Source organism: Papilio machaon, chromosome 12 (genome assembly GCF_912999745.1).
Source record: "Papilio machaon chromosome 12, ilPapMach1.1, whole genome shotgun sequence".
Classification (NCBI taxonomy): Eukaryota; Metazoa; Arthropoda; class Insecta; order Lepidoptera; family Papilionidae; genus Papilio; species Papilio machaon.
The window spans coordinates 3,925,445-3,949,094 of NC_059997.1; the positions used below are offsets into that span (position 1 = coordinate 3,925,445).

The 23,650-nt window shown below is 32.3% G+C and overlaps 6 protein-coding genes and 2 long non-coding RNA genes across 8 annotated transcripts; 3 read left to right on the forward strand and 5 right to left on the reverse strand.

Moving 5' to 3' along the window:
• The first annotated feature begins 348 nt into the window (after positions 1-348).
• LOC106711664 (suppressor of cytokine signaling 2) lies at positions 349-1,858 on the forward strand. Its single transcript, XM_014504038.2, has 3 exons — positions 349-872; positions 1,078-1,371; positions 1,623-1,858. Exons 1-3 carry the CDS (start codon positions 382-384, stop codon positions 1,765-1,767), a joined length of 930 nt encoding a protein of 309 aa, XP_014359524.2. The 5' UTR covers positions 349-381; the 3' UTR covers positions 1,768-1,858.
• A 127-nt stretch (positions 1,859-1,985) lies between these two features.
• Positions 1,986-5,904, reverse strand: LOC106711653 (ubiquinone biosynthesis protein COQ9, mitochondrial). Its single transcript, XM_014504021.2, has 6 exons — positions 5,717-5,904; positions 2,985-3,340; positions 2,824-2,915; positions 2,626-2,746; positions 2,172-2,375; positions 1,986-2,077 (listed from the first exon to the last, which is right to left on the reverse strand). The coding sequence occupies exons 1-6, from the start codon at positions 5,742-5,744 to the stop codon at positions 2,042-2,044; spliced, it is 837 nt and encodes a 278-aa protein (XP_014359507.2). The 5' UTR covers positions 5,745-5,904; the 3' UTR covers positions 1,986-2,041.
• A 261-nt stretch (positions 5,905-6,165) lies between these two features.
• On the forward strand, positions 6,166-10,425 carry LOC106711659 (coiled-coil domain-containing protein 93). Its single transcript, XM_014504033.2, has 10 exons — positions 6,166-6,257; positions 6,331-6,539; positions 6,742-7,009; positions 7,178-7,339; positions 7,738-7,785; positions 7,965-8,266; positions 8,439-8,558; positions 8,715-8,944; positions 9,114-9,234; positions 9,913-10,425. The coding sequence occupies exons 1-10, from the start codon at positions 6,174-6,176 to the stop codon at positions 10,145-10,147; spliced, it is 1,779 nt and encodes a 592-aa protein (XP_014359519.2). The 5' UTR covers positions 6,166-6,173; the 3' UTR covers positions 10,148-10,425.
• Positions 10,426-11,218: 793 nt separating this feature from the next.
• LOC106711666 lies at positions 11,219-12,318 on the reverse strand. The gene is made up of 2 exons (XM_014504040.2): positions 12,048-12,318; positions 11,219-11,714 (listed from the first exon to the last, which is right to left on the reverse strand). Exons 1-2 carry the CDS (start codon positions 12,153-12,155, stop codon positions 11,439-11,441), a joined length of 384 nt encoding a protein of 127 aa, XP_014359526.1. The 5' UTR covers positions 12,156-12,318; the 3' UTR covers positions 11,219-11,438.
• Positions 12,319-12,858: 540 nt separating this feature from the next.
• On the forward strand, positions 12,859-19,658 carry LOC106711655 (sperm-associated antigen 6). The gene is made up of 14 exons (XM_045680175.1): positions 12,859-12,994; positions 13,960-14,064; positions 14,409-14,566; positions 14,721-14,767; positions 14,861-14,945; positions 15,260-15,394; positions 15,785-15,898; positions 16,133-16,306; positions 16,834-16,986; positions 17,254-17,406; positions 17,612-17,770; positions 19,141-19,286; positions 19,373-19,433; positions 19,539-19,658. The coding sequence occupies exons 1-14, from the start codon at positions 12,955-12,957 to the stop codon at positions 19,602-19,604; spliced, it is 1,596 nt and encodes a 531-aa protein (XP_045536131.1). The 5' UTR covers positions 12,859-12,954; the 3' UTR covers positions 19,605-19,658.
• Positions 18,040-18,843, reverse strand: LOC106711654 (DNA-directed RNA polymerase III subunit RPC7-like). Its single transcript, XM_014504023.2, has one exon. It carries the CDS (start codon positions 18,726-18,728, stop codon positions 18,069-18,071), a length of 660 nt encoding a protein of 219 aa, XP_014359509.1. The 5' UTR covers positions 18,729-18,843; the 3' UTR covers positions 18,040-18,068.
• A 1,142-nt stretch (positions 19,659-20,800) lies between the features above and the next one.
• Positions 20,801-22,083, reverse strand: LOC106711672. The gene is made up of 4 exons (XR_006756255.1): positions 21,989-22,083; positions 21,463-21,500; positions 21,077-21,134; positions 20,801-20,878 (listed from the first exon to the last, which is right to left on the reverse strand). It is a non-coding gene; the product is annotated as an uncharacterized LOC106711672 (long non-coding RNA).
• A 181-nt stretch (positions 22,084-22,264) lies between these two features.
• On the reverse strand, positions 22,265-22,883 carry LOC123721540. Its single transcript, XR_006756258.1, has 3 exons — positions 22,802-22,883; positions 22,497-22,583; positions 22,265-22,297 (listed from the first exon to the last, which is right to left on the reverse strand). It is a non-coding gene; the product is annotated as an uncharacterized LOC123721540 (long non-coding RNA).
• Between the last annotated feature and the right edge of the window lie 767 nt (positions 22,884-23,650).

Here is a 23,650-nt window from a genome sequence, read left to right on the forward strand (position 1 = left end):
TGTTTTTATAAAGCTTCCTGTTTTCCTTTACCTCCCGGGAAAATGATTTGAAGAAGAAGAATGTTATATTTCGGGTTCCTGTAAATAAATGTGTTTTTTTTTTAATTTAATAGTAACTTCTTGTATATACTTATTTCAGTACGTAATATCCCTCATATATCCAACTTTAAAAAGAACATTTCTATTTCACCGTTCACTTCAATTTTAAAACAATGTTGTCACTGTGCAAAGCTTTCATTTTCAAAGTGGCCAGTGGCAACATTGTTAAAAAATTTGATCTTATTTTGAAAGATCGATCTTCTATTCTGCGATCTTGTGTATAAAATATAAATATTAAATACGTACATCTAACATGGTTCATCCTCTAATATTTTCTTGAAAATGAACAAAAACTATGAACGATGTACAAATTGCAACAGACGAAAATGGCTTGCGTCTGGTTGTCTTCGAAAGTGGCTGAAACCAATGGAATGTAAACATTTGCAACGAAGCATTGACAGTAAAAGGGATTTTAATAATACAGATATAGTGAATTGCGTGGTTCTTCCAGATCGCAAAACAAGTTTGAATGCCAACAAATTCGTTAAGTTTTGGAAAAACAAATTTTTTATGACGGGTAGTGTCAGGTCATTGCAAAGATACTTTAGCAATAAGAACAATGGTGGTGAATATATTTGTAGTTTTAACAAAACGTGTGACCCATCCACATCCACTGACAAGCAAACAGTATCTAATCCATGTTATGACATCAAAAAAGATAGCTCTGACAAGATTACAATAAAATGCCAACACTCAGAGGGTCACTCAGTTCTTAGAGGACACCATCAACATGCATCTATGGAGACATGTGCAATATATTGTCAGCTATCTAAGTAAGTTTTCTATTAATATAAAATATGACTTAACTAATCACATGAATATGAAAGTAAGATTGAATTCATTGTGTAAGTGTAACATGTAAAAAGCAAATTGAAATATTTTTGAAGCTGTTTTATATCTTAAAACTACTAAAACTTATGGAAGGACTTAATAAATGGTCTATATTAAATTTATTTCATAAATGTTACTAAATTTCAGGCATGGCTGGTATTGGGGTGGAATCACTTCGAGTGAAGCAGAGGAACTTTTAGCTGGTCAACATGATAATGTATTCCTTGTAAGAGATTCTTATGACTCAAGACATATACTATGTGTATCATTTCGTTGTGTTGGCCGAACTCTACATGCCCGCCTGCGACATGCTAATGGTCTATTCTCTTTAAACAATGAAACATTTGTGCCAGCTAATAGAATATCAGAACATTGTGCTACAGTGGATGTCAAGTCCAATTTGTTTGAAATGCCTGTCAAATTGGCAAGACCTTTAAATAGGTGACTATCAATTTCCATTCTTAATTACTATTATGTGCAATGGCTTACTTAATTTACCACAACTTCTAGTGCCTTATACCACAGAAAAAGACTTGGTCAATAATGTAAAATTAAATACTTTAGTCATATTATTCCCATCCTGATATGTAAAAAAATTACTGAAATCATCCTTACACAATTAATGGCTCAAAAATAATCTAAATGTTTTTATTGTAAGGGCTCTGGTTAATATGTTTATTATTTGATTCCAGATTTGCGAGGCTAGACTCCTTACAAATGATCTGCAGATTTGTTATACGACAGACAGTTGATACAAATGTTTGGCAAAAGTTACCATTACCACCAAATCTTATAACATATGTGTCTTTGGGAAGTGATTATATTGTTCAAACGTAGTTCTTCAAATTGTGCCTTATACTTTGTCCTTTTTATTGTAAGTCTATTTACCAATAAAGAACATATCTGTATTGTTTATAAAATCTTTACAAAAGCTAAAAAATATATTAATAATTATATAAAAACCATGTACTGTGATTCATGTTATATTGTTTCTAATTATTATTAAATATCGAAATGAAAAATACATAAATGAAATTCAAAAACTGTTATTTATTTAACAAAAATAAAAGAATACTGTCATTGTAGTTTGCTATTACTGCTTTTATCACTATTACTTCAGTGTATTTAATCCCAGCATATTTTTAGCCTGAAATCATAATTTAACAGATGTAATATAATTAATAAAAAATTAGTATGGGATTCCACTGTCAAAATATGCTCACAGATTTTGGTAGACTTACTGTAACAAATGCCGCAGTTAGTGTTTGAGGGGCAACAGAGACAGGATTCATATTCAGTGCTGTTTGAATTAATTCAGCATCACTAATTCTCGATTTGACAAAGTTTCTTGTACCGGCGGCGTCTTGACTATTATCCGTCAAAAAGAACAGTTCCGATGCTTTGTATATTCCAGCAAGTCCCACTCTTCTTATGTACCAGTTGAACTAAAAAGAAAAGTATGATAATCCAACATAGAGAAATGTTTACAATAGTCCATTTGGAAATATGATAAATTATATTAACCATGGTTTTTTGGGACTAAAATCGCTGTTTAAAATGTACTGTTATCTCTGTTTTGGCAAAGATAATGCCAGGGATGATATGTTTTATACAGAGATTTTGATCTTGGAAACCAACAGTAAGTCCATTAATTAATATATAGATATTTTACATAAGTGCAAGTTTGAGACTTACATCTACACTCCGGTCTCCTGAATGATAGCAAATATCATCAACAAGTGAAAGTAATGTTGCTAAAGAATTTGGAACATTATTAGGTAGAGCTTGTATTGCCATTGCCTTTGGCCAAGTACTCCTAGAACAAATAATCAAAATTACTAGAGGACCTTTTCTATATATGTTTGTTTCTATGACACATATCTACAAACTTACTTATATGGTTGTATCATTAAAAGTCTGGTCATAATTGCATTTTCAATCAGCTGCACAGGTACTTTCATATTCTTCAAATCTTCCTTAGGCCACTGGTTAGAAGAGAAGGGTTAGTGCATCATATAATTCTAACCAAATTATTATATTAACAATCTACTTACAGATTTCATTTGTTGTACTAATTCTTCATTACATTTAACATTAAAATAATGTACAAGATCTCCACCACCATTAGGAAATAAGCCATGTGTTATGCCTGGGTAGCCTGCAGCTTCTGCACCATGACTCAATGATTCAACAGACCACCCAAATTTAGGTACAAAATCTAGAGATTTTGATAATATACTATCCTTAACATTTTGTTCATACTGTTGTTCATCTTGTTCAGGTGGCAATGTTGATACTATTTCTCCTTTTTGAATTTCACTTTTTTGACAATAGTTTCTAATAATCCTTTGATGGTTATTTATTGAAATTGTTGTGAGAGGCAGCATTGCTCTGCTGCTTATTCTCAAAGCTGTTAAAGAAAAAGTCAATATGATAAATCTAGTGAGATACATAATTGACTAAGAAAAAACAAATCACATTAGATAATATATTTTATTTTGAATAATCATATATTTTTATTCACAAACATTTACACTTGTTTTAGAAATATTTATACACTCGGATAATCTAGCTACAAGACCCTCAATCAAATGAAAAGCATTAAGTGCTGAATGCAATATTTCTCTTTTATTTTCTATGGGTATATCATCCAAAGTGTTGCCACCAACATTTATTGATATATCAACTCCTTGTTGCGTGGAATTCTTGTTTTCAATTTCTATTAATTTCTGTTCATAATGTGCCTTAGATAAATTTAAACCGGTCCTTAAATTTTCTAAATATTCACTTTCTATGTATGACAAATTGTTCTTAATACCACTTTGATTTAAAGTATCCTTTAAAATGAGATATCTTAAAAAGTTTAATGCTGTTATTATCTGATCAGCTAATTCTACTAAATCAGATTGTGCTCCATGAGGCAGATGGCAGATCTTTCTGACCATATACATAAGTTGATCACCAGTGAAACATTTATCTAACACAGGACTTTTGAATGCCTCATTAATTGAATTCTTGTATAATGTTATTGCGTAACCAATCATTCCAGAATGGTTTGCAATATCAAGTATATATTTTATAAGCAAACATCTTCCTTTGTATTGAAATTTATTTACATGTAAACTTATCAAATTAACAGCAGTTTTGCGAATAACTTCATAATTAGAATAAATAGCAACATTTACTAAACCCTTCAATAAGTTGAAATGCACAGGTATTGACAGCACATCATAGGCAACAATATTTGGTAGACGATTTAAAAGTGCTTTACATAAAAACAAAGCTTTACTCAGAGGGCCATACTCTGTGTTAGATAGTAGATTATTTACGGCCAGAAGAGTAGTATGAACAATATAATCAACACTGTAAACTTGTGGAATTGCATTATCCATTATGTTGAAATGACCAGAGAATATAACATAAAATAACCCGGCAAGTGAAGTCATATTAATTTTCTCTTTATTTTCATAAGCTGATAACTCTTCTTCTGAATCTTCATTCAATCTGGATACTTTCTTCTCTTTACTACATTCTTCAATATAGAATAAAAACTTGAGGACATTCTTTTCCAACAAACAAATGTCATCTATTATAGTTGAACAAGTTTGCCTTGCTTCACTTTGTGCATTTGATTCAGGATCCAAATCAATGTAAATGAGAGGTTTTCCCAAAAGGCTAACAAGGAAAGCACATATTGTTTGTTTGACTTTTACATTAGTATCTTCACTTTTCAATTCAGCAATAAAAGGTTTGTAAAATGGTGGAATCATTGAATACACTTTCACAATTCTTCTGATATTATTATCACAATCCATTAACAAACGCTCTTTTTGTTCTAAATAGTATTCTGGGGTAGGAATAGTTTCAATGTAAGTAGAGATAGAATTGAGGCACCATTCTAATGATCGCCCACGTTTTGCTTTTAATTTTACAAGAAGTTGTTGCAATGGCATTAAGATAATACTAAATTGAGCATCATTTTTGGCCACTTCTACTTGTTCAATGAATTCCAACAGGGCTTCTTCAGGAGTTGCCTTTTCAACTATAAGGTTTAGTAGTTGTTCACATGCTCCATGCAATGAAGGCTTTAAAATAATTGTATCATCATTCACCTTATTTATTATTATAGATATCAGATCCCAACAATTTTCTTTGAAACTCTGTGCAAATTTCTCATTGTTTGGTACACTCAGAGCTTCTTTGTACTTTTCTGAATCCAGCAATGATGATATCTCATCAACTACATCAATATTATTTTCCATAGTAAGTAATTGTCAGAGTCAATTCTATCCAAAGAACTCTGAAATGAATTTCCTCAATTGTAGATTGCTCATATTAAATCATTGCATATTAGTCATAAATTTTACTTCCATGTCCCACTGACAAAGCTCTATAATCACAATAATTTTCATTAATTTGTTTTGAGGGCTTGTACCTGTTTCAAAATTACATTTCAAAAATGCAAATATATTGTTATACAAAATGTATTTTTAATCTAAATTTTGATAAATATAAAATTAAAGATTCATACAAGCTAACACACTATTGCACAAGTTACAGTTTTATAAACAATGACAGTATAGTCGGTTTTCAATACGATTAGTAAGCAGTACCGATAACTATAATATACAACTACATCGACCTGACTATCATAATAACACCACACTATTGAAATTGATACTTTATATATTTTTGTGTTTAGTAAAATGATCAATGATGGTATTTGTTGCACGGAACATGGAAGTACAATAAGAAAGAAAAGAAAGAAAATGGGTATTTTACTTACAACAAAAGACTCTTTGCAGTTTGTTCATGGCGTAAATATGTGAAATGAGTATATGCGCCGATAGGATTGCTGAGTTTTTTCTTAGACTTTTAAAATAAATTCTTCGAAAGCATAAAAATCACAGAAAAATTCGGAGCAAAAATATGGTTCCAGTCCGAACATCAGTGGCATTTGAATTGTTCGTTTGACACTGACAGTGACAGTTTTTGATAGAGTTTTACCACAGATATAAAATACCATAAATTCCTGGCACACACCCAGAGACTAACATTGAATTGACTTGACAAAGACAATTACGTTAATGTTTGTCTTTGTGCGGCTTAAAGGTCTCGTAACCAGGACTAAAATCTAAAAAATATGTTTAGATGTAAAATGTCAATAATACAGTGTTTTCTGTTTTAATTTTAATTTACATGATTTATTTAATGCCGTAAATGAAACAAAAATTAAGAAAATTATGGCAGCAAAGCAGAAAAATATTTTTACCAGAAGTAAACCACTTATTAATATTTACAGTGGTGTAGATGAGGAGGGAAAAAAGGGGAGTTCAATTACTAGATCTCGTTTTTATTATGTTTTAAATGTAACTAATTAATTTTTCATCGATTATTTAGGTTGAAGTTCGTGAAGATGCAGAACAAATTGTGAAATGGCACGAAATATGTGATGCGCTGGTCGCAGCTGGATATTATCGTGCTCAACTGCAGGGACTTTCTGCATTCGATAAAATTGTGGGAGGACTATCATGGTGTATTGAACTATGCGACATTGATGTCGACATAAGCCTTTTATTTGAGGAGAATCTAACAATTGGTAAAAAAATGTTAGTAAAAAATTACTTTTTATATTTAAAGAATTAGAAGTTTTAGTATTATTTTATTTTCTTATGTATGGTTTAAATACATTTTTAAAACTAATGACCAATATAATGGTCTACAAGCAATAGTTATATTTAAAAACTGTTAAATCTGGCTAACTTCTAAATAGAAAAATATATGTATATAACAAATCATTTTCTATTCCAGTGCTTTGACTGAAAAGATTGTAAAAATTTTGCCAACCATGAAGTGTCCTTATATAATAGAACCTCATCAGATACAAGGTTTGGATTTTATAAATATTTACCCTCTCATACAATGGCTCATCAAATATTCAAGTGAATTTAGAGAAGTAAAGGAAGATGAGTTAAGAAAGTTTGCTGTAATGCAGTATGACAAGGATCACATATTTGAATCTGACAGATCTTACTATTTGCAAAAGGAAAAACTTTTACGAAATCTTTCTACAGTGCAGGTAAATATATATTTATATCTTTTAATTTTTACCTTTTATAATAAAATTAAAGTAGAAGTTAATATTTAATATCACTGTCACCCAAGAACTTTTGTGTCACTATTCATAATAGGTAATTTTTAACCGTTTAATATAAAATTCCATGAAGATTACTAATTAACATTGCAGGATTTGTACAAACCGTGTAGGGTTAGAAAGAGAAAAGGTGGTTTTCCGACAAATGAGCTGGAGCAAGTGAATGCAGTTTTATCAGAATATGATCAGCGAATGCTGATGCATGTAACTAACAATCATGATGATTCCCAGAGAGATGAAGGCCTTGATTTCTTAGTAAGTATTTTGATTTTTATTTTCAAGCAAGTGTTATGAGAATCATGTTAACTAAAATTAGTAAAGTAGATTTAGTATAAATCTGTAGAATAGGTCTGGGAATAGATGGATGAATTGTGTGAAAGGAGACATTACTAAGTAGGACCACTATTTGAGTGGGATTGCGACAGTGAGATGATTTAGTATAAAATCTTTAAGACTCTTAATATTATATGCAAATTGTCATACTAAAGTACAGTTACGACTTAGGGGCCTTCAAGAAAAAAGAATACAATTCCAGTTCTTCTGGTGTTGCAGATGTCCATGGGCATTGAATCAATTAATATTAGATGATTCACTGCTTGTTTGTCATAAATAATGTTGCACTTTGTATACATTACTTTATGGTTTTTTTGCAGTATGATTATGAGAAGACTTTGGCTGATCCATCAGAAGTCACAACTGAGGTATGGTATTTAAACAAATCTGTTTAATTGTTAATTTTAACTACTGAAACATGTGCACAAAAACATATTGTAGTCCCTCTGTCATATTGAAAAAAAAACAATATATTTTTGTACATGAGTTTCCAACTGAAATTCACATTAAATATTTTTCATCTATTAAAAAATATTTTTATTTACAGACTGATAGACATTTGAATATTAAAGGAAGTGATAATGTATCGACAGATACAAAGATACATTATGTAGTTTTACATTCCGAATTAACTGGAGACATTCCTAAAGAACTAGAAGAGAGTGAAAAAATTAAATATTCTCAAGATATAACCACATTAACGGACTGTATAGACAAAATGGAGAAAGAAGTCGAAACTATAAAGAAAAAACATGAACAGAGAATGCAAGACTCTAAGCAACAATATACAAAAACATTGTCCAAGTTAAAAAAAATTACACAAAATTTAATGAAGTCTGACAACTATAGGTACTCAAAGAAAAGTTTACATTTGTATGCATGAATGTTTTTTTGGAAGGTATCCTCATCTTCCCATCCTTACCTTGGAATCCTTACCATAAAAGGGTGGGAAGGGGAAGAGCCAATACAATTTTCACATATTAAAGGACACAGAGCTTAATAAACTGTTTTAACGTTTCAGTGATAAAAATGTCAAAGAGTTTTATGCGTCTCTAAAGGATCTTGCTAGGGAAAGGAATGAATTATTAAAAATAATACAACATAGAGATATGCAGTATAAAAAATTAGAAGAAGAACTGAGGTAAAAATTAACATTAATTTTAGGAATATTACAAACAGATATATTTGTGACAAAGATTATGAAAATTACAGAGGTGTGATAGAAAGATATCAAATAAATATCCATAATCTATATTTTTTTTTGTGTTGTGCTATTTATTTTTTAATTATTGTGTAGGAAAGCAAAGGATCCTAAAGCTGAAGTTGAAGAACAGCCCTTAACGCCGGCTGAATTGAAAGAATTTCAAGAAAGGGAGGGGAAATTAAAAAAATTCATTGCTAGTACCAGATTAGAGCTGGGCAAGTTGAATAGACAAATACTCAGGTATACGGTGGCTATTGATGAAATACCGGGGACGGCGGAGTTGTTGCAGTATGAAAAGAGATTCGTTGAACTTTATAATCAAGGTGTGTGACGTCATTTAATTACAATGTAAATAATTACATGCATATTTTTTTGTGACATTTCAATTGTGTTTTTTTTTATCAGTGTCATCTCAAAATGAGTATTTACTATCAAACATTTTAAGTACATATTATCAACTTATAAAAAAAATTACTTTCTTGTTTGTTACAGTTGCATCGAAGCATAAAGAAACAAAGCAGTATTTTATATTTTACAACACCCTGTATGAAGTTAAACTTTATACATCAAAGGAATTGAGTTTACTCAACTCTATATTGGACAATTATGAAGAGTAAGTCTGTTGTGTAATCATAACATAGCCATTGTCAAAATACTCAAAAATAAAAAAAATTACATCTTACTAATATTATAAATGCGAATGTATGGATGGATGGATGTTAGAAGGTATACCCAGAACGACTCAATGGATCTCGATGAAATTTGACAGATGTAGGTCATAGTCTGGATACATAGGCTACTAATCATGTTATGTTGAATTCCGCGCGGACGGAGTCGCGGGCGACAGCTAGTCATTCATAAAACTGAGATAACTACTTAGATGTGTAATTGATTTTCGATGACAACACTGAAGGAATTTACTCCTACAAAAGACCTCTGGAGGCCTTTTTTCTGACGATCCACTTGTTCTTCGGATTAGGTTTCTGTAGGTTATATATCTATAGGTTTTATGTATAGATAACGATAACAATATATTTTTGTATCTGTGTTTCGGCGGTGGATACTGTAAGATATTTTTTATTTAAAACTAGCTTTTACCCGCGACTTCGTCCGCGCGGAATAAAAAAAAAAAGCACACAAGATAAAAAAGTTCCTATGTCCGTCTCCTAGTTCTAAGCTACCTCCCCATCAATTTTCAGCTAAATTAGTTCGACCGATCTTGAGTTATAATTAGTGTAACTAACACGACTTTCTTTTATATATATAGATTCAACATTTGATATTATTACAGGGCGATGTCATCTACTAGAAAGAGAGAAGAATTTATGACTCAATTTGAATCAATAGTCGATTGGGTAAATCAAACTGTGAAGAAAGTTGAGGAGAAATTTAACAGTGAAAAGGCTCGGAAAGCAACTTTACATAATGAGTACACTAGGCTTATAGAAATACAAAGGCAATATGCTGCAGCTTTAAAGAAATTGGCAGCGGAAAGACAAAAGATTTCCAGACATATGTTAAAGTAATTTGTTCCTTGTTTTTATACAACTTGCCTTGTAACTGTAGAATGTGAAAGATGGCAAAATTGTTGTTATACAAATGTCATGACAGTGGAAACTTATCATAACAGATTTACCAGCTTATGATAAGCTTAAAACAATATTTAATATAAACTTTATAATAAATGTCCATTTTGTTATTCCTGGTCGTTACTCAGTCTACCTCAGTGACATTTTATTCGGTCACAGTAAAGTTTAAGAAGTACTTTTTCAAGTATTATAAACATTTGTAAGTGAATTTTGTGAAGGGCAATATTACAGTAATTTAAAACTAGGTATATTTTCAACTATCTTTTTTTTGTTGCCATTTTAAATGTAGAGTTGCATATGAATTTATAATTCCAATTTGGCATATTGTTGATATAATCTTATTTATAAGAATTTTGACACTGTTCCCTTTTTTTGTTTATATTAAAAAGCAATGACCGTTTACTTTGCGTTTATTTATAATTTAATCTACTCTATATTTACAGTATAGTTGAATTAGTTTTATATATATTTTAGTTAATAACAGTAATATCTGATGGTAATAAAATTAAGACTGATAAAATCGATTATTAGTTTTTATTAACGCACTTTTTTATTGTATTACAAAACAATTCCAAACAACAATTTATGAAATGTTTCATTTGTTAACCCTGTTTATTATATCACTTCCAAAAAAAATATATATATATAATTTTTTTTATCAAAATTTATGTTTTCTCAATTTTCTGATTTAAAATTTACAATAAGAAAATAACTTATTACTAGAAGTAATAGTCTAAGAGCCGGTGGACGATCGACCTTCACCCATCTAATAAGCAGATGAAACATATAAGTATATAAGTAATATGTTGTTTCATCTGGTTATTAAATAGCTATCTGGAAAGAACATCGACCTCCCACGGTTTTATCTACTATGAAAAATAAACAATCACATTAAGCCTTAAAAAATTCATAGTAAAGAGATTCCATTTTAATTAACAAGATGACCAACTAAGATGACATTTTATGCAATTCCTTCATTAACTATAATAAGTTACCGTTTTTACTTCCATATTCGTACTTAAACATTAGTTGTCTCTATTCTTTCAGTGAGAGGGAAAACATATTGAAATTTTTGAGATGTTTTAGTACTAGAAACTCATAGTTCCAATTGCTATAAAATCAACAAATCATACCATATAATTCGACTGCAGTGATTCTTGTATTAATAAATGATGCAGTCTCTGTTTTGTTTTGTCAAAGGGGAGTCGAAACCATCTTACAAAATAGATTATAGGGTGACAACACTGCTATGGGAATGCTGCTTGTGTGAGGCATGGCTATGTCCGTGCCCGTGTGAGTTGGGGCTGGACTTCTTATACATGGTGAACGTGATAAGTTCCCGGTTGGCATTCGTCATGGCCATAGCATGAGACACTACGTCGTACCCAAATAGACCATGGAGACGGTTCACCACCATTAGTGTCAGCCCCTTCTGGGTAAGACGAACTGTACGCTCCAAATCTGACGATGTTGCTACCGCCATACCGAAGGATGAGTTCAACTCCTGAAAGGTTAGAAAAATTAATATGATATTAATTTATTTGTGTAAATTACTTACGGGTAAAGGAAAATCTAAATTAAAATAAGTTAAATACAATATATAAAAGTCTACATGTAAATTGCAAGTTATGTTACATATAAAATTTACATGTTCAGTGCAGCAAAAAATAATATAAATACAACGTTTACTTTTCCTTATCACGGTTACTTTACATGTGCAATTATATTTATTTCTTCTTTGTGTGTAGTGTATGTTTGAATGAATGTATGCAGTGTAGTCTCTAAGTTTCCAAACAAAACTTAGGTGAAAAATAGCTTAATAATATAAAAAAATTACCCGAACTAAAGTGGCTCGTTCATCACTTTTTAATCCGTACACAGTTGCACCTTCATCCTTCGATAGATGCTGAGCACTGAGGCTTCCCATTATCATGATGTACGGCATATTTACTAAATTCTTACTTAGAATTTTCACCAGTTAAATACACAAATCATCTAAAAATGACAGATATCATTTTAACAATGGCGGTGTTAAATACAAGGAAGTATGTTGGCACGCGGTCGATACAGGTACTCGTATGTGAGTGAACTCTGCCAGGTAGGCAGGCAGCCGGCGGGGTGCGAGGGAGGAGGGTGGGGTTATTTGTGTGCGCCCGTGTGTGTCATGACGTGCGCCTGCGCCGGTCGTAACACGGCCTTCACGGCTGTTGAACAGCCTGCGCCTGCGCCGCGTCACTACCCAGTACCCAGACTAGCGTGCTGTTGTACATTTAAATTACGCGTGTAATGATCAGTATTTATTGCTGAATTTATCTAGACGTTTACTTATTACTTTAGAATTGTAAAATTTAACATTGAAATATGATGATAATAAACTATGATTATAAAGTTTAGATGCGCCGGTTCAAAGCGATACATTTATGTTTTAAAATCACTTATCTATAATGTCACTAGACGCAACTCAAGTAGCTGTTAGGCACTCTAATCTTTAGGTTAAGAGCTCGCTTACAATTCCCAACTTTGATTTTTCAGTGCAAAAACCTTAACGATAATGCGGGTACATATTTTCGTAGGTCGATTTTTAAGCATTCGAAAAATAATTAAAAAACTAAATAAACTGTCGATGTCAGTGTCTGTTTAAAAATCAAGATGCCATACGGTTTTATGTCATATTTGAAATTTCAATTCTTTTAAGAAGATCCACAAGATCTTTGTTGATTCAAGTGTTTCGAGAATTTGATGCCATGAGCCATTCTATGAGCAGTCCGAAGAACATACAACTAGGTATATTAAACACTTGCTTGTAGACAAATTAAAGTAAGTTAAAAATAATATAGGTAATGGAACAAGCATAATAATCAGGTATATGCCATGCACAGCAATATAGGTACGCCCATAAGTAATACTATTAAGTACACTGTGCATATCTGTATGATAGACAAAATGGATGTTTTATTACTATGACGAACGTTATCTTAGATTTAATGAATGTGACATGAAACGATTTATTATCCGTTCAACACAATCACGGAAAATACATCTTTAATATTCAACTGTTTATACCTTTGTAACCGTAGTCACTTGTCCTTTGATTAGATGGTACACTCATACAAGTTTGTCAATGATGTTATCCCCTTCATTTTGTTTGAAAAATTAGATAGTAATGGCTTTTGCACTGGATGTTTTAGCAGTGGAAGCCCAATATAAGAGATACAAGAAAAAAAAAACAATAAATGAAATGGATAAAAACAAAATATTGTTTCATAGCGCATTTGTACTCAATTTCCTGCTGCGATAGTGATTGCAATCTTAGTTTGTAACTTCATAAATATCAACGTGTATTTCAGAACAAAAAACATCTGTATACGTGTTGGTAGGTTGTTTGCCTCCAAATTAATACCGGTCTGCGAGTAACATTGATTTGAGATTATGAACGATAAAAAAAAAACCTTTGACTTTGTTCACTAGATCGAAAGGATATGACAATGATCGAAATACATAATTACCTTCAGCCCAGCTATTGAATCGGAATTGTTTTTAATTGGAATTGTTTTTTTTATAACAAACGACTTTACGTTACTTTTCATAATGCTTATGCACATCTCTGTCACCCTAAAAGCATAGTCACCTCATCTCCGAATGTAATTTAACTGAAGTTTCCACGGTAGGCTATCAAGACAATTTTTCATGAGGTTCAATACATCTACAATACAATATCTTCCTTCTATTTACTGTAATAAACTTTCCAGTATTCGACACGTACCAAAAGGCTCGGCTAACATTTGCCCAGGCCGTGGCAGACTTGGCCACGAGATCTACTAATGTAAAGTGTCTTGACAGTGCTGGAGCCCTCGGTGAGTACATCTGTGATTAGTTATGGATAGATGTCGGTGTAATATTCATTCGCCGAACACTGTACTAATTTCCGATCCCATGTTTTTTTTTTTGTCGTCAAAGTTTTGAACGTAAGCAACGTCGGTGGCTTATGGCTTAAGCACTTGACTTGTAATTTGCAGTTCCTAGGTTTGAATTCCGCCATATACCATTGTGTTTTTCAATTTTAGATTTACATATGTACATTTATCCGACACATATCTGCGAAGAAATTCAAAGATATGTGAGTAGTCTACCAACCCGTACTGGGCCAACTAAAAATTCCAACGTTAAAAAAAATAATCGAAATTTTATGACACATTAGAGTTGTTGCGCCCCCTGGTGTCAGACGCGAATAGTACGGTGCGGCAGTGCGCGGTGGTAGCGGCCGCGCGGCTGGCCGAACACGACGAGGCAGTGGCGCGACAGATGCTCGATGGGGGAATACTCACTACCACGCTGGAGAACCTACATAAATTTAATGTAAATACTTTTCAAACGCATTTAACTATTGTATTAACTATAATATTTACAGTCCTGTTTAGAATACACGACGTAAACTTGAGTCCTAGTCTTAAAAGTAATAAATTTTAAAAGCTGAACGATGATCATTCAATAAAATAAACTTGGTTTTTAGGTATACTACAAAAGATCAGCTTTGTATTTAATAAGGGCGATTGCAAAGTAAGTTGTTATTTTTACAATTAATAATGTAATACTTAGAGTATTTATAATTACTTTTAACTTCCCGATTAAATTTTATTTGCACAATTCTAGGCATAATGAAGAACTAGCGTCTATGATAGTACGATTTGGAACATTAGAACATATCGTAGCATGTATGGAAGACTTCGATACACAGGTAAAATATGTTTACTGTGTAAACTTTAGACTCTCTTTAATTTTCTCAACTCTCACGGCTTTTCATCCAATCAAAGTCGCTATAGTCAAATGTTAACCCCTACCCCTATTTCACTATCATACGAAAGCAGGGTGGAATCAAAAAAGAATTCCGCTCCACAATCACACGGTGAATACTCCAATGGATAGACTTTTATTTCTTCAACTCAATCTCAAATCAGTATCTAACTATGCCTAACTCACAGTCATTATTGATTAATAAGGGAGTCCCCTAGCGTGTGTGGCAGTTGATAATGAAATAAACTTGTGGCGTAGGTGAAGGAGAACGCGGCGTGGGCGTTAGGTTACATCGGGAAACACAACGAGCTGCTCGCGGGTAAAGTAGTTGACGCCGGGACTCTGCCGCTGCTCGTGCTGGCCTTCCAAGAACCCGAAATAAGTCTTAAACAGGTACTTCATATTTAAAATTATATGTGTACTGATCGTGGGATTCTGAGATCAAAAACCCTGTTTAAACATTGTTATCTCTGTTTTGTTAAAATTAATGAGAAGGATTACGATACGTTTTTTATGTTTTGGTCTCAAAAACCACTGGTGAGAGATTGTGAATGAACGTTGTAATAGTGCACAGGAAACGACAAGAAACAAAATGTTGAAGGCTGTAACGATTCATAGAGTAGTTTTACGTTCAGCACTGAACGTTAACCTGCAGGGTTTTTTAAAATACTATGCAAATTGCAAGATACCACAAATTAATTAGTATTAAAAAGTATACCTCGATAAGGCAAGTAGATAATTCCGTGAAGCGTTAAATCATACGTTAATAATACTGCTATGTAGATCACAGCAGGCGCTCTCGTGGATCTGGCGAAGCACAAGCCCGAAGCCGTGGTGGACGCGGGATCCATCTGTCATCTGGTACGCGGCCTTGATAATCAGGATCCTAAATTAAAGGTATATTTTCCAAGTTTTTTTCACATTTACAAGTACTTTATGGTAACATCAATATGTATAGTACGATTCAAGTATGAATGTGCAAGAACCCATTATATAGAGTGTGATGTCATAACTCTCGAATCAAAATGATGATGGATCGAAGTCATTGACGTGCATCTTATTATTTGAAAGTAGTTAGTATTATGTAAAACTGCTAGGTATTTATATAGCAAGTGCGTGTGACATGTGTAGCGCAGCACGCTGTGCGCGCTGAGCGCGGTGGCGAGCGCGCGCGTTGAGCTGGCGGAGGCGGCGGTGGCGGGCGGCGCGCTCCCGCCGGCGCTGCTGCACGCCGCGCACCACGCCGCACCCGTACGTCGCGCCGCCGCGTGTTTACTGCGCGACATTGTGCGACACTCCATCGATGTTAGACATTATCACAAATATTGCTATAGCCGGTTTTATCATTTCCTGCGTCCTGGACAAGATTTTTGCGACGCCCCCTTTTTTTATGTCGGGGGAAATCTTCCAAAGGGTATCTAAGGAGGCACCGCAGGCACCCCTTTATATGTGATTATAGCGTCTGCAACGCCACCTTGTGCTTGGCACTACCCTAACGCCGCTGCTGCTTTCTTCCAAACTTTGAATAGTTTAATGGACACTCAAGTCCAAGTTCCATTGACATTGAACGATTCTGAGGCCTTACCCTTTAATCTTACTAGTATAAAGGTACAACCAGCGGTTTATTTGATAAGTAACCGAGTCTATATTTAGTGCATATATGTGTATGTCGCACTGTCTTTTTTTTTTAAATTCAAGGAGATAGTAAGAGGCGGTTCCTCAAAATATATAAGTCTAATTATTGCTGGAAAAATGATTGTCATGACCGGAGCAGGGAAAAAAATTAGCCCTGTTCGTTTAAATTAAATCAACAAGTTTTTTTTATATCTTAGTTAGCCCAACTGGTGGTAAACACGGGTGGGTGTGGGCCGCTGGTGGAGTTGCTGTCGGAGAACGGCGGGGGCGCGCGCGTGCCCGCCTGCATGGCGCTCGGCTTCATCGCCGGACAGTCTGACCAGCTCGCCATGGCTGTTATCGAAGCTAAGGTATGGTACGCAATTCTCTTTAGAATATAACGTTTTAAATGTCAGTGTTATGAATAGCAACAAAAATTCTTAGATATTTTGGCCTAATACTTCAACCTGGCATACTCTTATAATAATGTAGTTTGAGAACATTGCTATCTTCCTAGTTAAGTAGGCTAGTTCAAACATGTTTTCTTTATTCTTAAAATTAGGTTGGATCACTGAAATAAAATCATTATAACTGGTACTCATATAGGTATAATAAGTCTAATGTATTTATTTATCCAGGCAATTCCAGCATTAGTGGAAATTCTTCAGAATAATGAGGCAGAAGAAGCAGAGGTGTGCGCTGCCTCTTGGACTTTGGGCCACATCGCTAAACACTCCCCACAACATAGTCTAGCCGTTGCTGTGGCAAATGCCTTTCCAAGATTGTTGCAGGTGATTAATTTAGTTTAATATTTTAAAGTGATTTATGTAAGAAACTATTTGATGACTGTGTAGTTAGTGTTGTTGGTGTTAACCATTATATTCAAAAGTTCAAAGCCTAACCAAAGGTGCCTTGCTTGCTTTAACACATCCAAAGTGCAAATACAGGTCCATCATATAAAAGACAGTTATTTTAAATTCTACGATGTTTTCATAGCTGTACACAAACCCAAAATCATCAGGAGAGGTGCGTGCCCGAGCATTGTGTTGTCTGAAGCAGGCTCTGCAGTGCTGCCTACACAGACCGGCACTGGAGCCTCTACTACATGCTGCACCTGCTTGTGTTCTCAAATATGTACTTGCACAGTACGCTAAGGTAATGTCTAAACATTATCTTGCTATTATTCATGTTTTACTACTACCTATTTTGTAGGAAAATCTTACAATATTAATGTTAAATCTTTCTCATGTAAAATAATATATGACACTACTTTTAGTATGCATTATTAAAATCACATGGATATTGTTACCCATGCCATGCATTTTTAATAATTGCAAAAGGATGTTTATCTCAGGTTTACATTAAAAAGCCTCTTTTATTGTTATAAAAACTAGGTAAAATATATTTATCACAGATTTTAATGATTAGTATTTTTAAAGAACACTGGGCATTATTAATAAACAGGCCCATCATCAAGATTGTCATCTTCCTCATCATAATCTTCTCCATTATCAAAGTAATTGTTGGCATAATCTGTGCCTTCATCAATTTCATATTCCTGCTCCTCTTCATCCTCCAGCTCTTCATCATCTTCATTCTCATTCTCTTTTTTGACAGTATTCTCATCCTTATTTTCTGCCGTTTCATCGTTTTCATCCAAAGTTTCTTTCTTTTCGAGAGTTTGAAGTTTTTTACTCAATACATTCGCATCGTCCAGTTTACGCTTTCGCGCTGTAATTCTGACTCTGTTAGCTTGCGGTCGTAACTCCGCCGGCATGTTTCCCCAAACACAATCCAGTACTTTACCTCGCTTAGCATCCAGTGCCAATTGCTTATATTTATCTGAATAACGTTCTATGCCATCTGTACGTGTGTTCGGTTTAACATAAGCTGGCGACTCATGTAAATACTCTATAAATTGATCCTTAACAATTACCATATAATCAGTCGCAGCATCACAGTTCAGAGGCAAAGGTTTCGCTTCAAGTTTTGGAAATAATGGTGGCGGAGCGAGTGTTGTTGCGGTGTTTTCACCCCGATTAATACCAAAAGATTGAAGTTGTTCATGTGTAAATGATAATCCCCCTCCCCGTCCTCGGCCTCTGCTACCCATTATTTTATATATAGTTTAATTCAACGAATTATAAAGCTTATTTTTATTTCTAAATTTTAGGTTATCGTTCTGTTTTGTTAACTTTCAAATGTTGACACCCAAATGTCAAATTCACTCAAAAGTCAACAAAGACCACAATACTTTTCACTCTTAATTTAATCACTTATTTTAAAGATGGATTACTAAGAAAAATGCTTTAAAATTGTGTAACTTAATTTATTCAATAGATTTCAATAGATACATTTATATTTATGAGCTATAAACAAAAATTTAACTGATTATATGATTATAAAGGAGGGTAATTTTATAACACAATTTTATTATTAGTTCGAATCAATGCCACTAATCCATGTGAATGTTTAAATCATTGTTAAATTGATAAAACTAACCTAAGGTGTGCCTTTTTTTTAAGATATTACCAAATGATGCAAGAGCCCGAAGGTTATTTGTATCAACTGGTGCATTGAAAAGAATACAGGAGATCGATACTGTACCCGGTACATCACTTAAGGAGTATATAAATATTATAAACAGTTGCTTCCCTGAAGAAATCGTGAGGTATGGTTTATTTAATTTGTATTTATTATAACTTATTTATTTTAGGCTTCAAGTTAATATACTTTATGGCCTAAAAACTGTTTTAGGTATTATTCACCTGGGTATTCTGAAACATTGCTTGATAGAGTAGAAGCCTACACACCGCAGGTAATATTTACCAACTAATTATTTTCAAAAACGTTAATAAACATTAAAAATTTACATATGAAAGCATGTAAATATTATTGAAAAATTATTTATCCAATTTTCCAGATTCCTGAATTATTTACTGATCGAGTACCAAGTGATTGCCAAAGTGAATTAACCTTAGAAAATTAATAAAATCTTTTAAGTTTTTGCCCTTTACACATAATAAATTTTTGAAGTGTTTATTATTTACTTATTTTTTCTTTACCCAATGTCCAAACAGTTTTTTGGATTTTAACGGTTCCTCCTCCAATAACTGTTTCTTCAATTGCCATAGATTGGCTTATCACTCTGTAACTAAAGTCATTTATTTTGTATATGTAAATAATTACTCCACATCAAATGCAACTTAAGCTTAAGGGACAGGTCAACGAGTCGATCGTAAGGCCTATCGTAATGTATGCATACAGATGAATGTTGCGCCATTAAAGACTCGGATGAATGGAGATTGCATGTGGATGAGAAGCGCATGTTAAGATGGATGTAGGGTGTAACAGAAGGAAAAAGTTAAGAATGTGTGTATTACAGGAATTTTGATAGTAGCGCCAGGGACGGAGAAAAGGTGAGTAGCAAAAAATTACCGTGGTATGGATGGTGTTCGCATCAATAAGAAAGTAGTGAAAGAGAATTTTCGTAAGACGGGAGTGAATTCTGATATGACGGCTAATAAAGATGTATGGAAGAGTAATATATACTCTGCCGACCTTCCGTAGGGACAAGGACAGGTTGATGATAAAATAAATATATGTACTGCTCAAAGGAATCTGTTATTCTTACCAGAATGAAGATCCTCCAAGTACAGACAATATTTTAATACCTTCCACATCTACTTCGAACATTTCGTCTTGTATTCTTTTGCACAAAACATTCAAGTTTTGAAAATGATTTTCTAGTTGAATTAGATGCGTCAGTGGTAGGTTCTGTAATTGATTTTGGTTTATATGAAGTTATAGAGTGAGTTATTTGCAAAAAGCAAATTTCCTTGCTCTACTAGACATGTTTTCTACTTACCATAATTTTAGACGTAACCTCGCTTGGAGACTCAAATTCGACTACGAGAATGTACTCCATGATTTCAACAACGGTTAAATGGTGAAACTGGACGAAACAATGGCAATGATGCAGTATTTATGACTTATATATCAAACATTTTTGTGGAAGTGGTAAACGATAACACAAAAATAGATTTTGCGATATCTTCACTTCCACTGACCTAATTAAGGTTTTTACCCCATAAATTAAATAAGACACTAATGTTTATTGCAAAGTGAGTACCTTTGAAAGTTGTCAATGAAACAAAAAAATAAATTCAAAACATTTATTACATTACGCAACATAATATATTGTACAATTTAATTGATATTAAAATTTTTGTGAAACGGAGCTCACGAATTCTTAACTTTTACCTGAAAACAAAATATAAACTTGTTAAAATTTATTTCATAGAAAAGATCCATGTAATATAATATGTTAAAGTCTTCAGTCAAAATTATTCTCCAAAGATATTGCAGATATATGCTTGTCTGATTATTCATCATGAAAATTTTAGTACATATCAATTGCTAATAAAAAGTGGAAATTGAAATAAACTAACTAAAAATTACCTTCCATTATGTGAGACTTTTTCTAAAGTATTGTAGATGTAGACTGCAGTATGTAGTCCTGTAAATAAATATGATAATTAGTCGCTACTAAGTAAACAATTATATGCTAATTATAATATAATTTTTTTTCTCAGTTGTTACCATACCATATGTTCCCCATGGGTTTGTGAGACAGGGATAACTATATTTATCATCATTAAAAATTAAGGAGATTACTTTTAATATTTTCAACATTGAATGAACTTCTATAGGTTATTTTTATAAAATTATAGACGAACATTTTTCGTATTACAAATTCAAGGCAGGCAAGTAAGGTGGTATCTTTAACTTGTAATTTCTAATAACAATTTTAAAATTTAGACATAAAAAAAGTCCAAATGGAATACCTTCATATGCAGTTGTTACATGACGTCACTGACTATTTCTGAAACAATAAGAACAAAATTGTTACATTGTGTTACATTTAAGTATTAGTTAGATAAAAATGTAATTGCATTCAGTTGTTACCATACCATATTTTCCCCATGGTTTTGTGAGACAGGGATAACTATATTTATCATCATGTAGTGCTTGAATATTACCATAAATATATAATATAAAATTTATAACATTACTAGCTTTTACCCGCGACTCCGTCCGCGCGGAATAAAAAAAAAAAAGAAAAGAAAACGGGGTAAAAATTATCCTATGTCCTATTCCTGGTTCTAAGCTACCTGCCCACCAATTTTCAGTCAAATCGATTCAGCCGTTCTTGAGTTATAAATGGCGTAACTAACACAACTTTCTTTTATATATATAGATAGATATATTTAATATATTTAAAAGTTTACTTGTGTACTATATTTACTATAGAAGTTTGAATCTAAACAAATTTGCCACACTAAATACTGAAATAATAAAAAAAATGCTAACCTTGGAACTAAAAATTTTTTCAACTGCATCAACTCTATCCTAATTATTGAGCTATTTTGACCTGTACAAAAATATTAAAGTTATAATATTTTAGGAATAAATGTTTATTATATTGAATGCATACCAACATTTAGTCAGTTATAAAACTTTCATCAAAATTATATGATATATGCTTGTAAATACCATCATTTAAATATAACTTCTCTACTTGTTTAATGGATATGAAAAAAAAACAAAGATTTTGTGCAGTTAAGGTACCTTTAAAAAAAAATTTCATAATAACATATCTTCAATATATCTTTTAATAACCTGAAACAATAAAAAGGCACTTTTAATAAATATACTTATTTAGTGAACAATATATGTTTGTTTTGTAACAATCAGTACAGTATCAATCAACAGTGTTTGTTCAGACTGGGGCGATAAAATTAACATCATTTGTAATCTTTTGTTTATATACATATATTCTTATATATTATTTAAAAATATAAATTTTGTTTATGCATACCTGATTTCCAATCATTAAAAGTCAACACACTATCCACTAATAGCTCTTTTATAAACCACCGTCTTCTTCCTTAAATCCTTGTAAAATCTGAAGCAAGATGTTAATATAAATAAAAAAAGTAATAACGAAAATAATTGATAACAATATTGAATACATCAGGATATCGGATCAACATTTTAACATCAGACTGGGGCGATAATTATATCATCATAAAATAAAGTCTTGTTCTAGTAATGCAATAATGCATAATCAAAGTTTTAATTATTTTTTATTATAAATAAATAATAAAGAAATTTGTTACATACTTGTATAACTTCAATTATTGTATAAGTAGTTGTGGCAAAGTACTGCTTTTGAAGTTTCCTTGTTAAGTTTAAAATTTTTGTCCTTTTTTTGAGCTAAAACAAAAATAAGAAGTCAGTAAATAAACATTTTCCAATATAAAAATAGAAATGTCAATTTAAAATAAAAAGTCAGTAAAATATCAATCTACATATTAGTTCAGACTGGGGCGATAACTTAATTCATCATATATAATCCATTTTGATTTTTCATTCCTGGTTTCAGAAAAAGAAACAAGAATTATTTATTTTCTTTGACAAATTATGTATACTTACATGTAATTATTGACGTCCAATATTTCAATTTGTTTATTAATAAACTCAACTTCCCATGGCATGACTTTTTATACTTCTTTATATAGACCTGAGAACAAAGAGATCAGTTATAACTTTAATTTGAAAATTTTAAATGTTAATAAAAAAAATCTAAACTTTACATATTTTTTTCTAGATCATTAGTTCAAATGTATTAATCTGAGCTTTGTAAACTTGTTTCTATAAAAATTTAATCTTATTTGTGCCACTCAACCCTTAGACATGTGGCTATAAAAATCAAATGTCTTACACAGAGTGAGATAATGTTCCTAACCAGAGTCACACATGCTAGTTTTATCATAGCATACATCGGCTTTGGTAGGGTAAAATAAATGCAATGAAGTAACAAGAACTTTTAGTATAACTTTAAACATACTTACATCATATTTGACTTCATAACATGTTATATCTACGAGGGGAGGTCCAAAAGTTCGCGGAATGAAAGGGTTGTCAATGAAATATAACAATAAATTTATTTTTCCTTTTCAATATAATCAC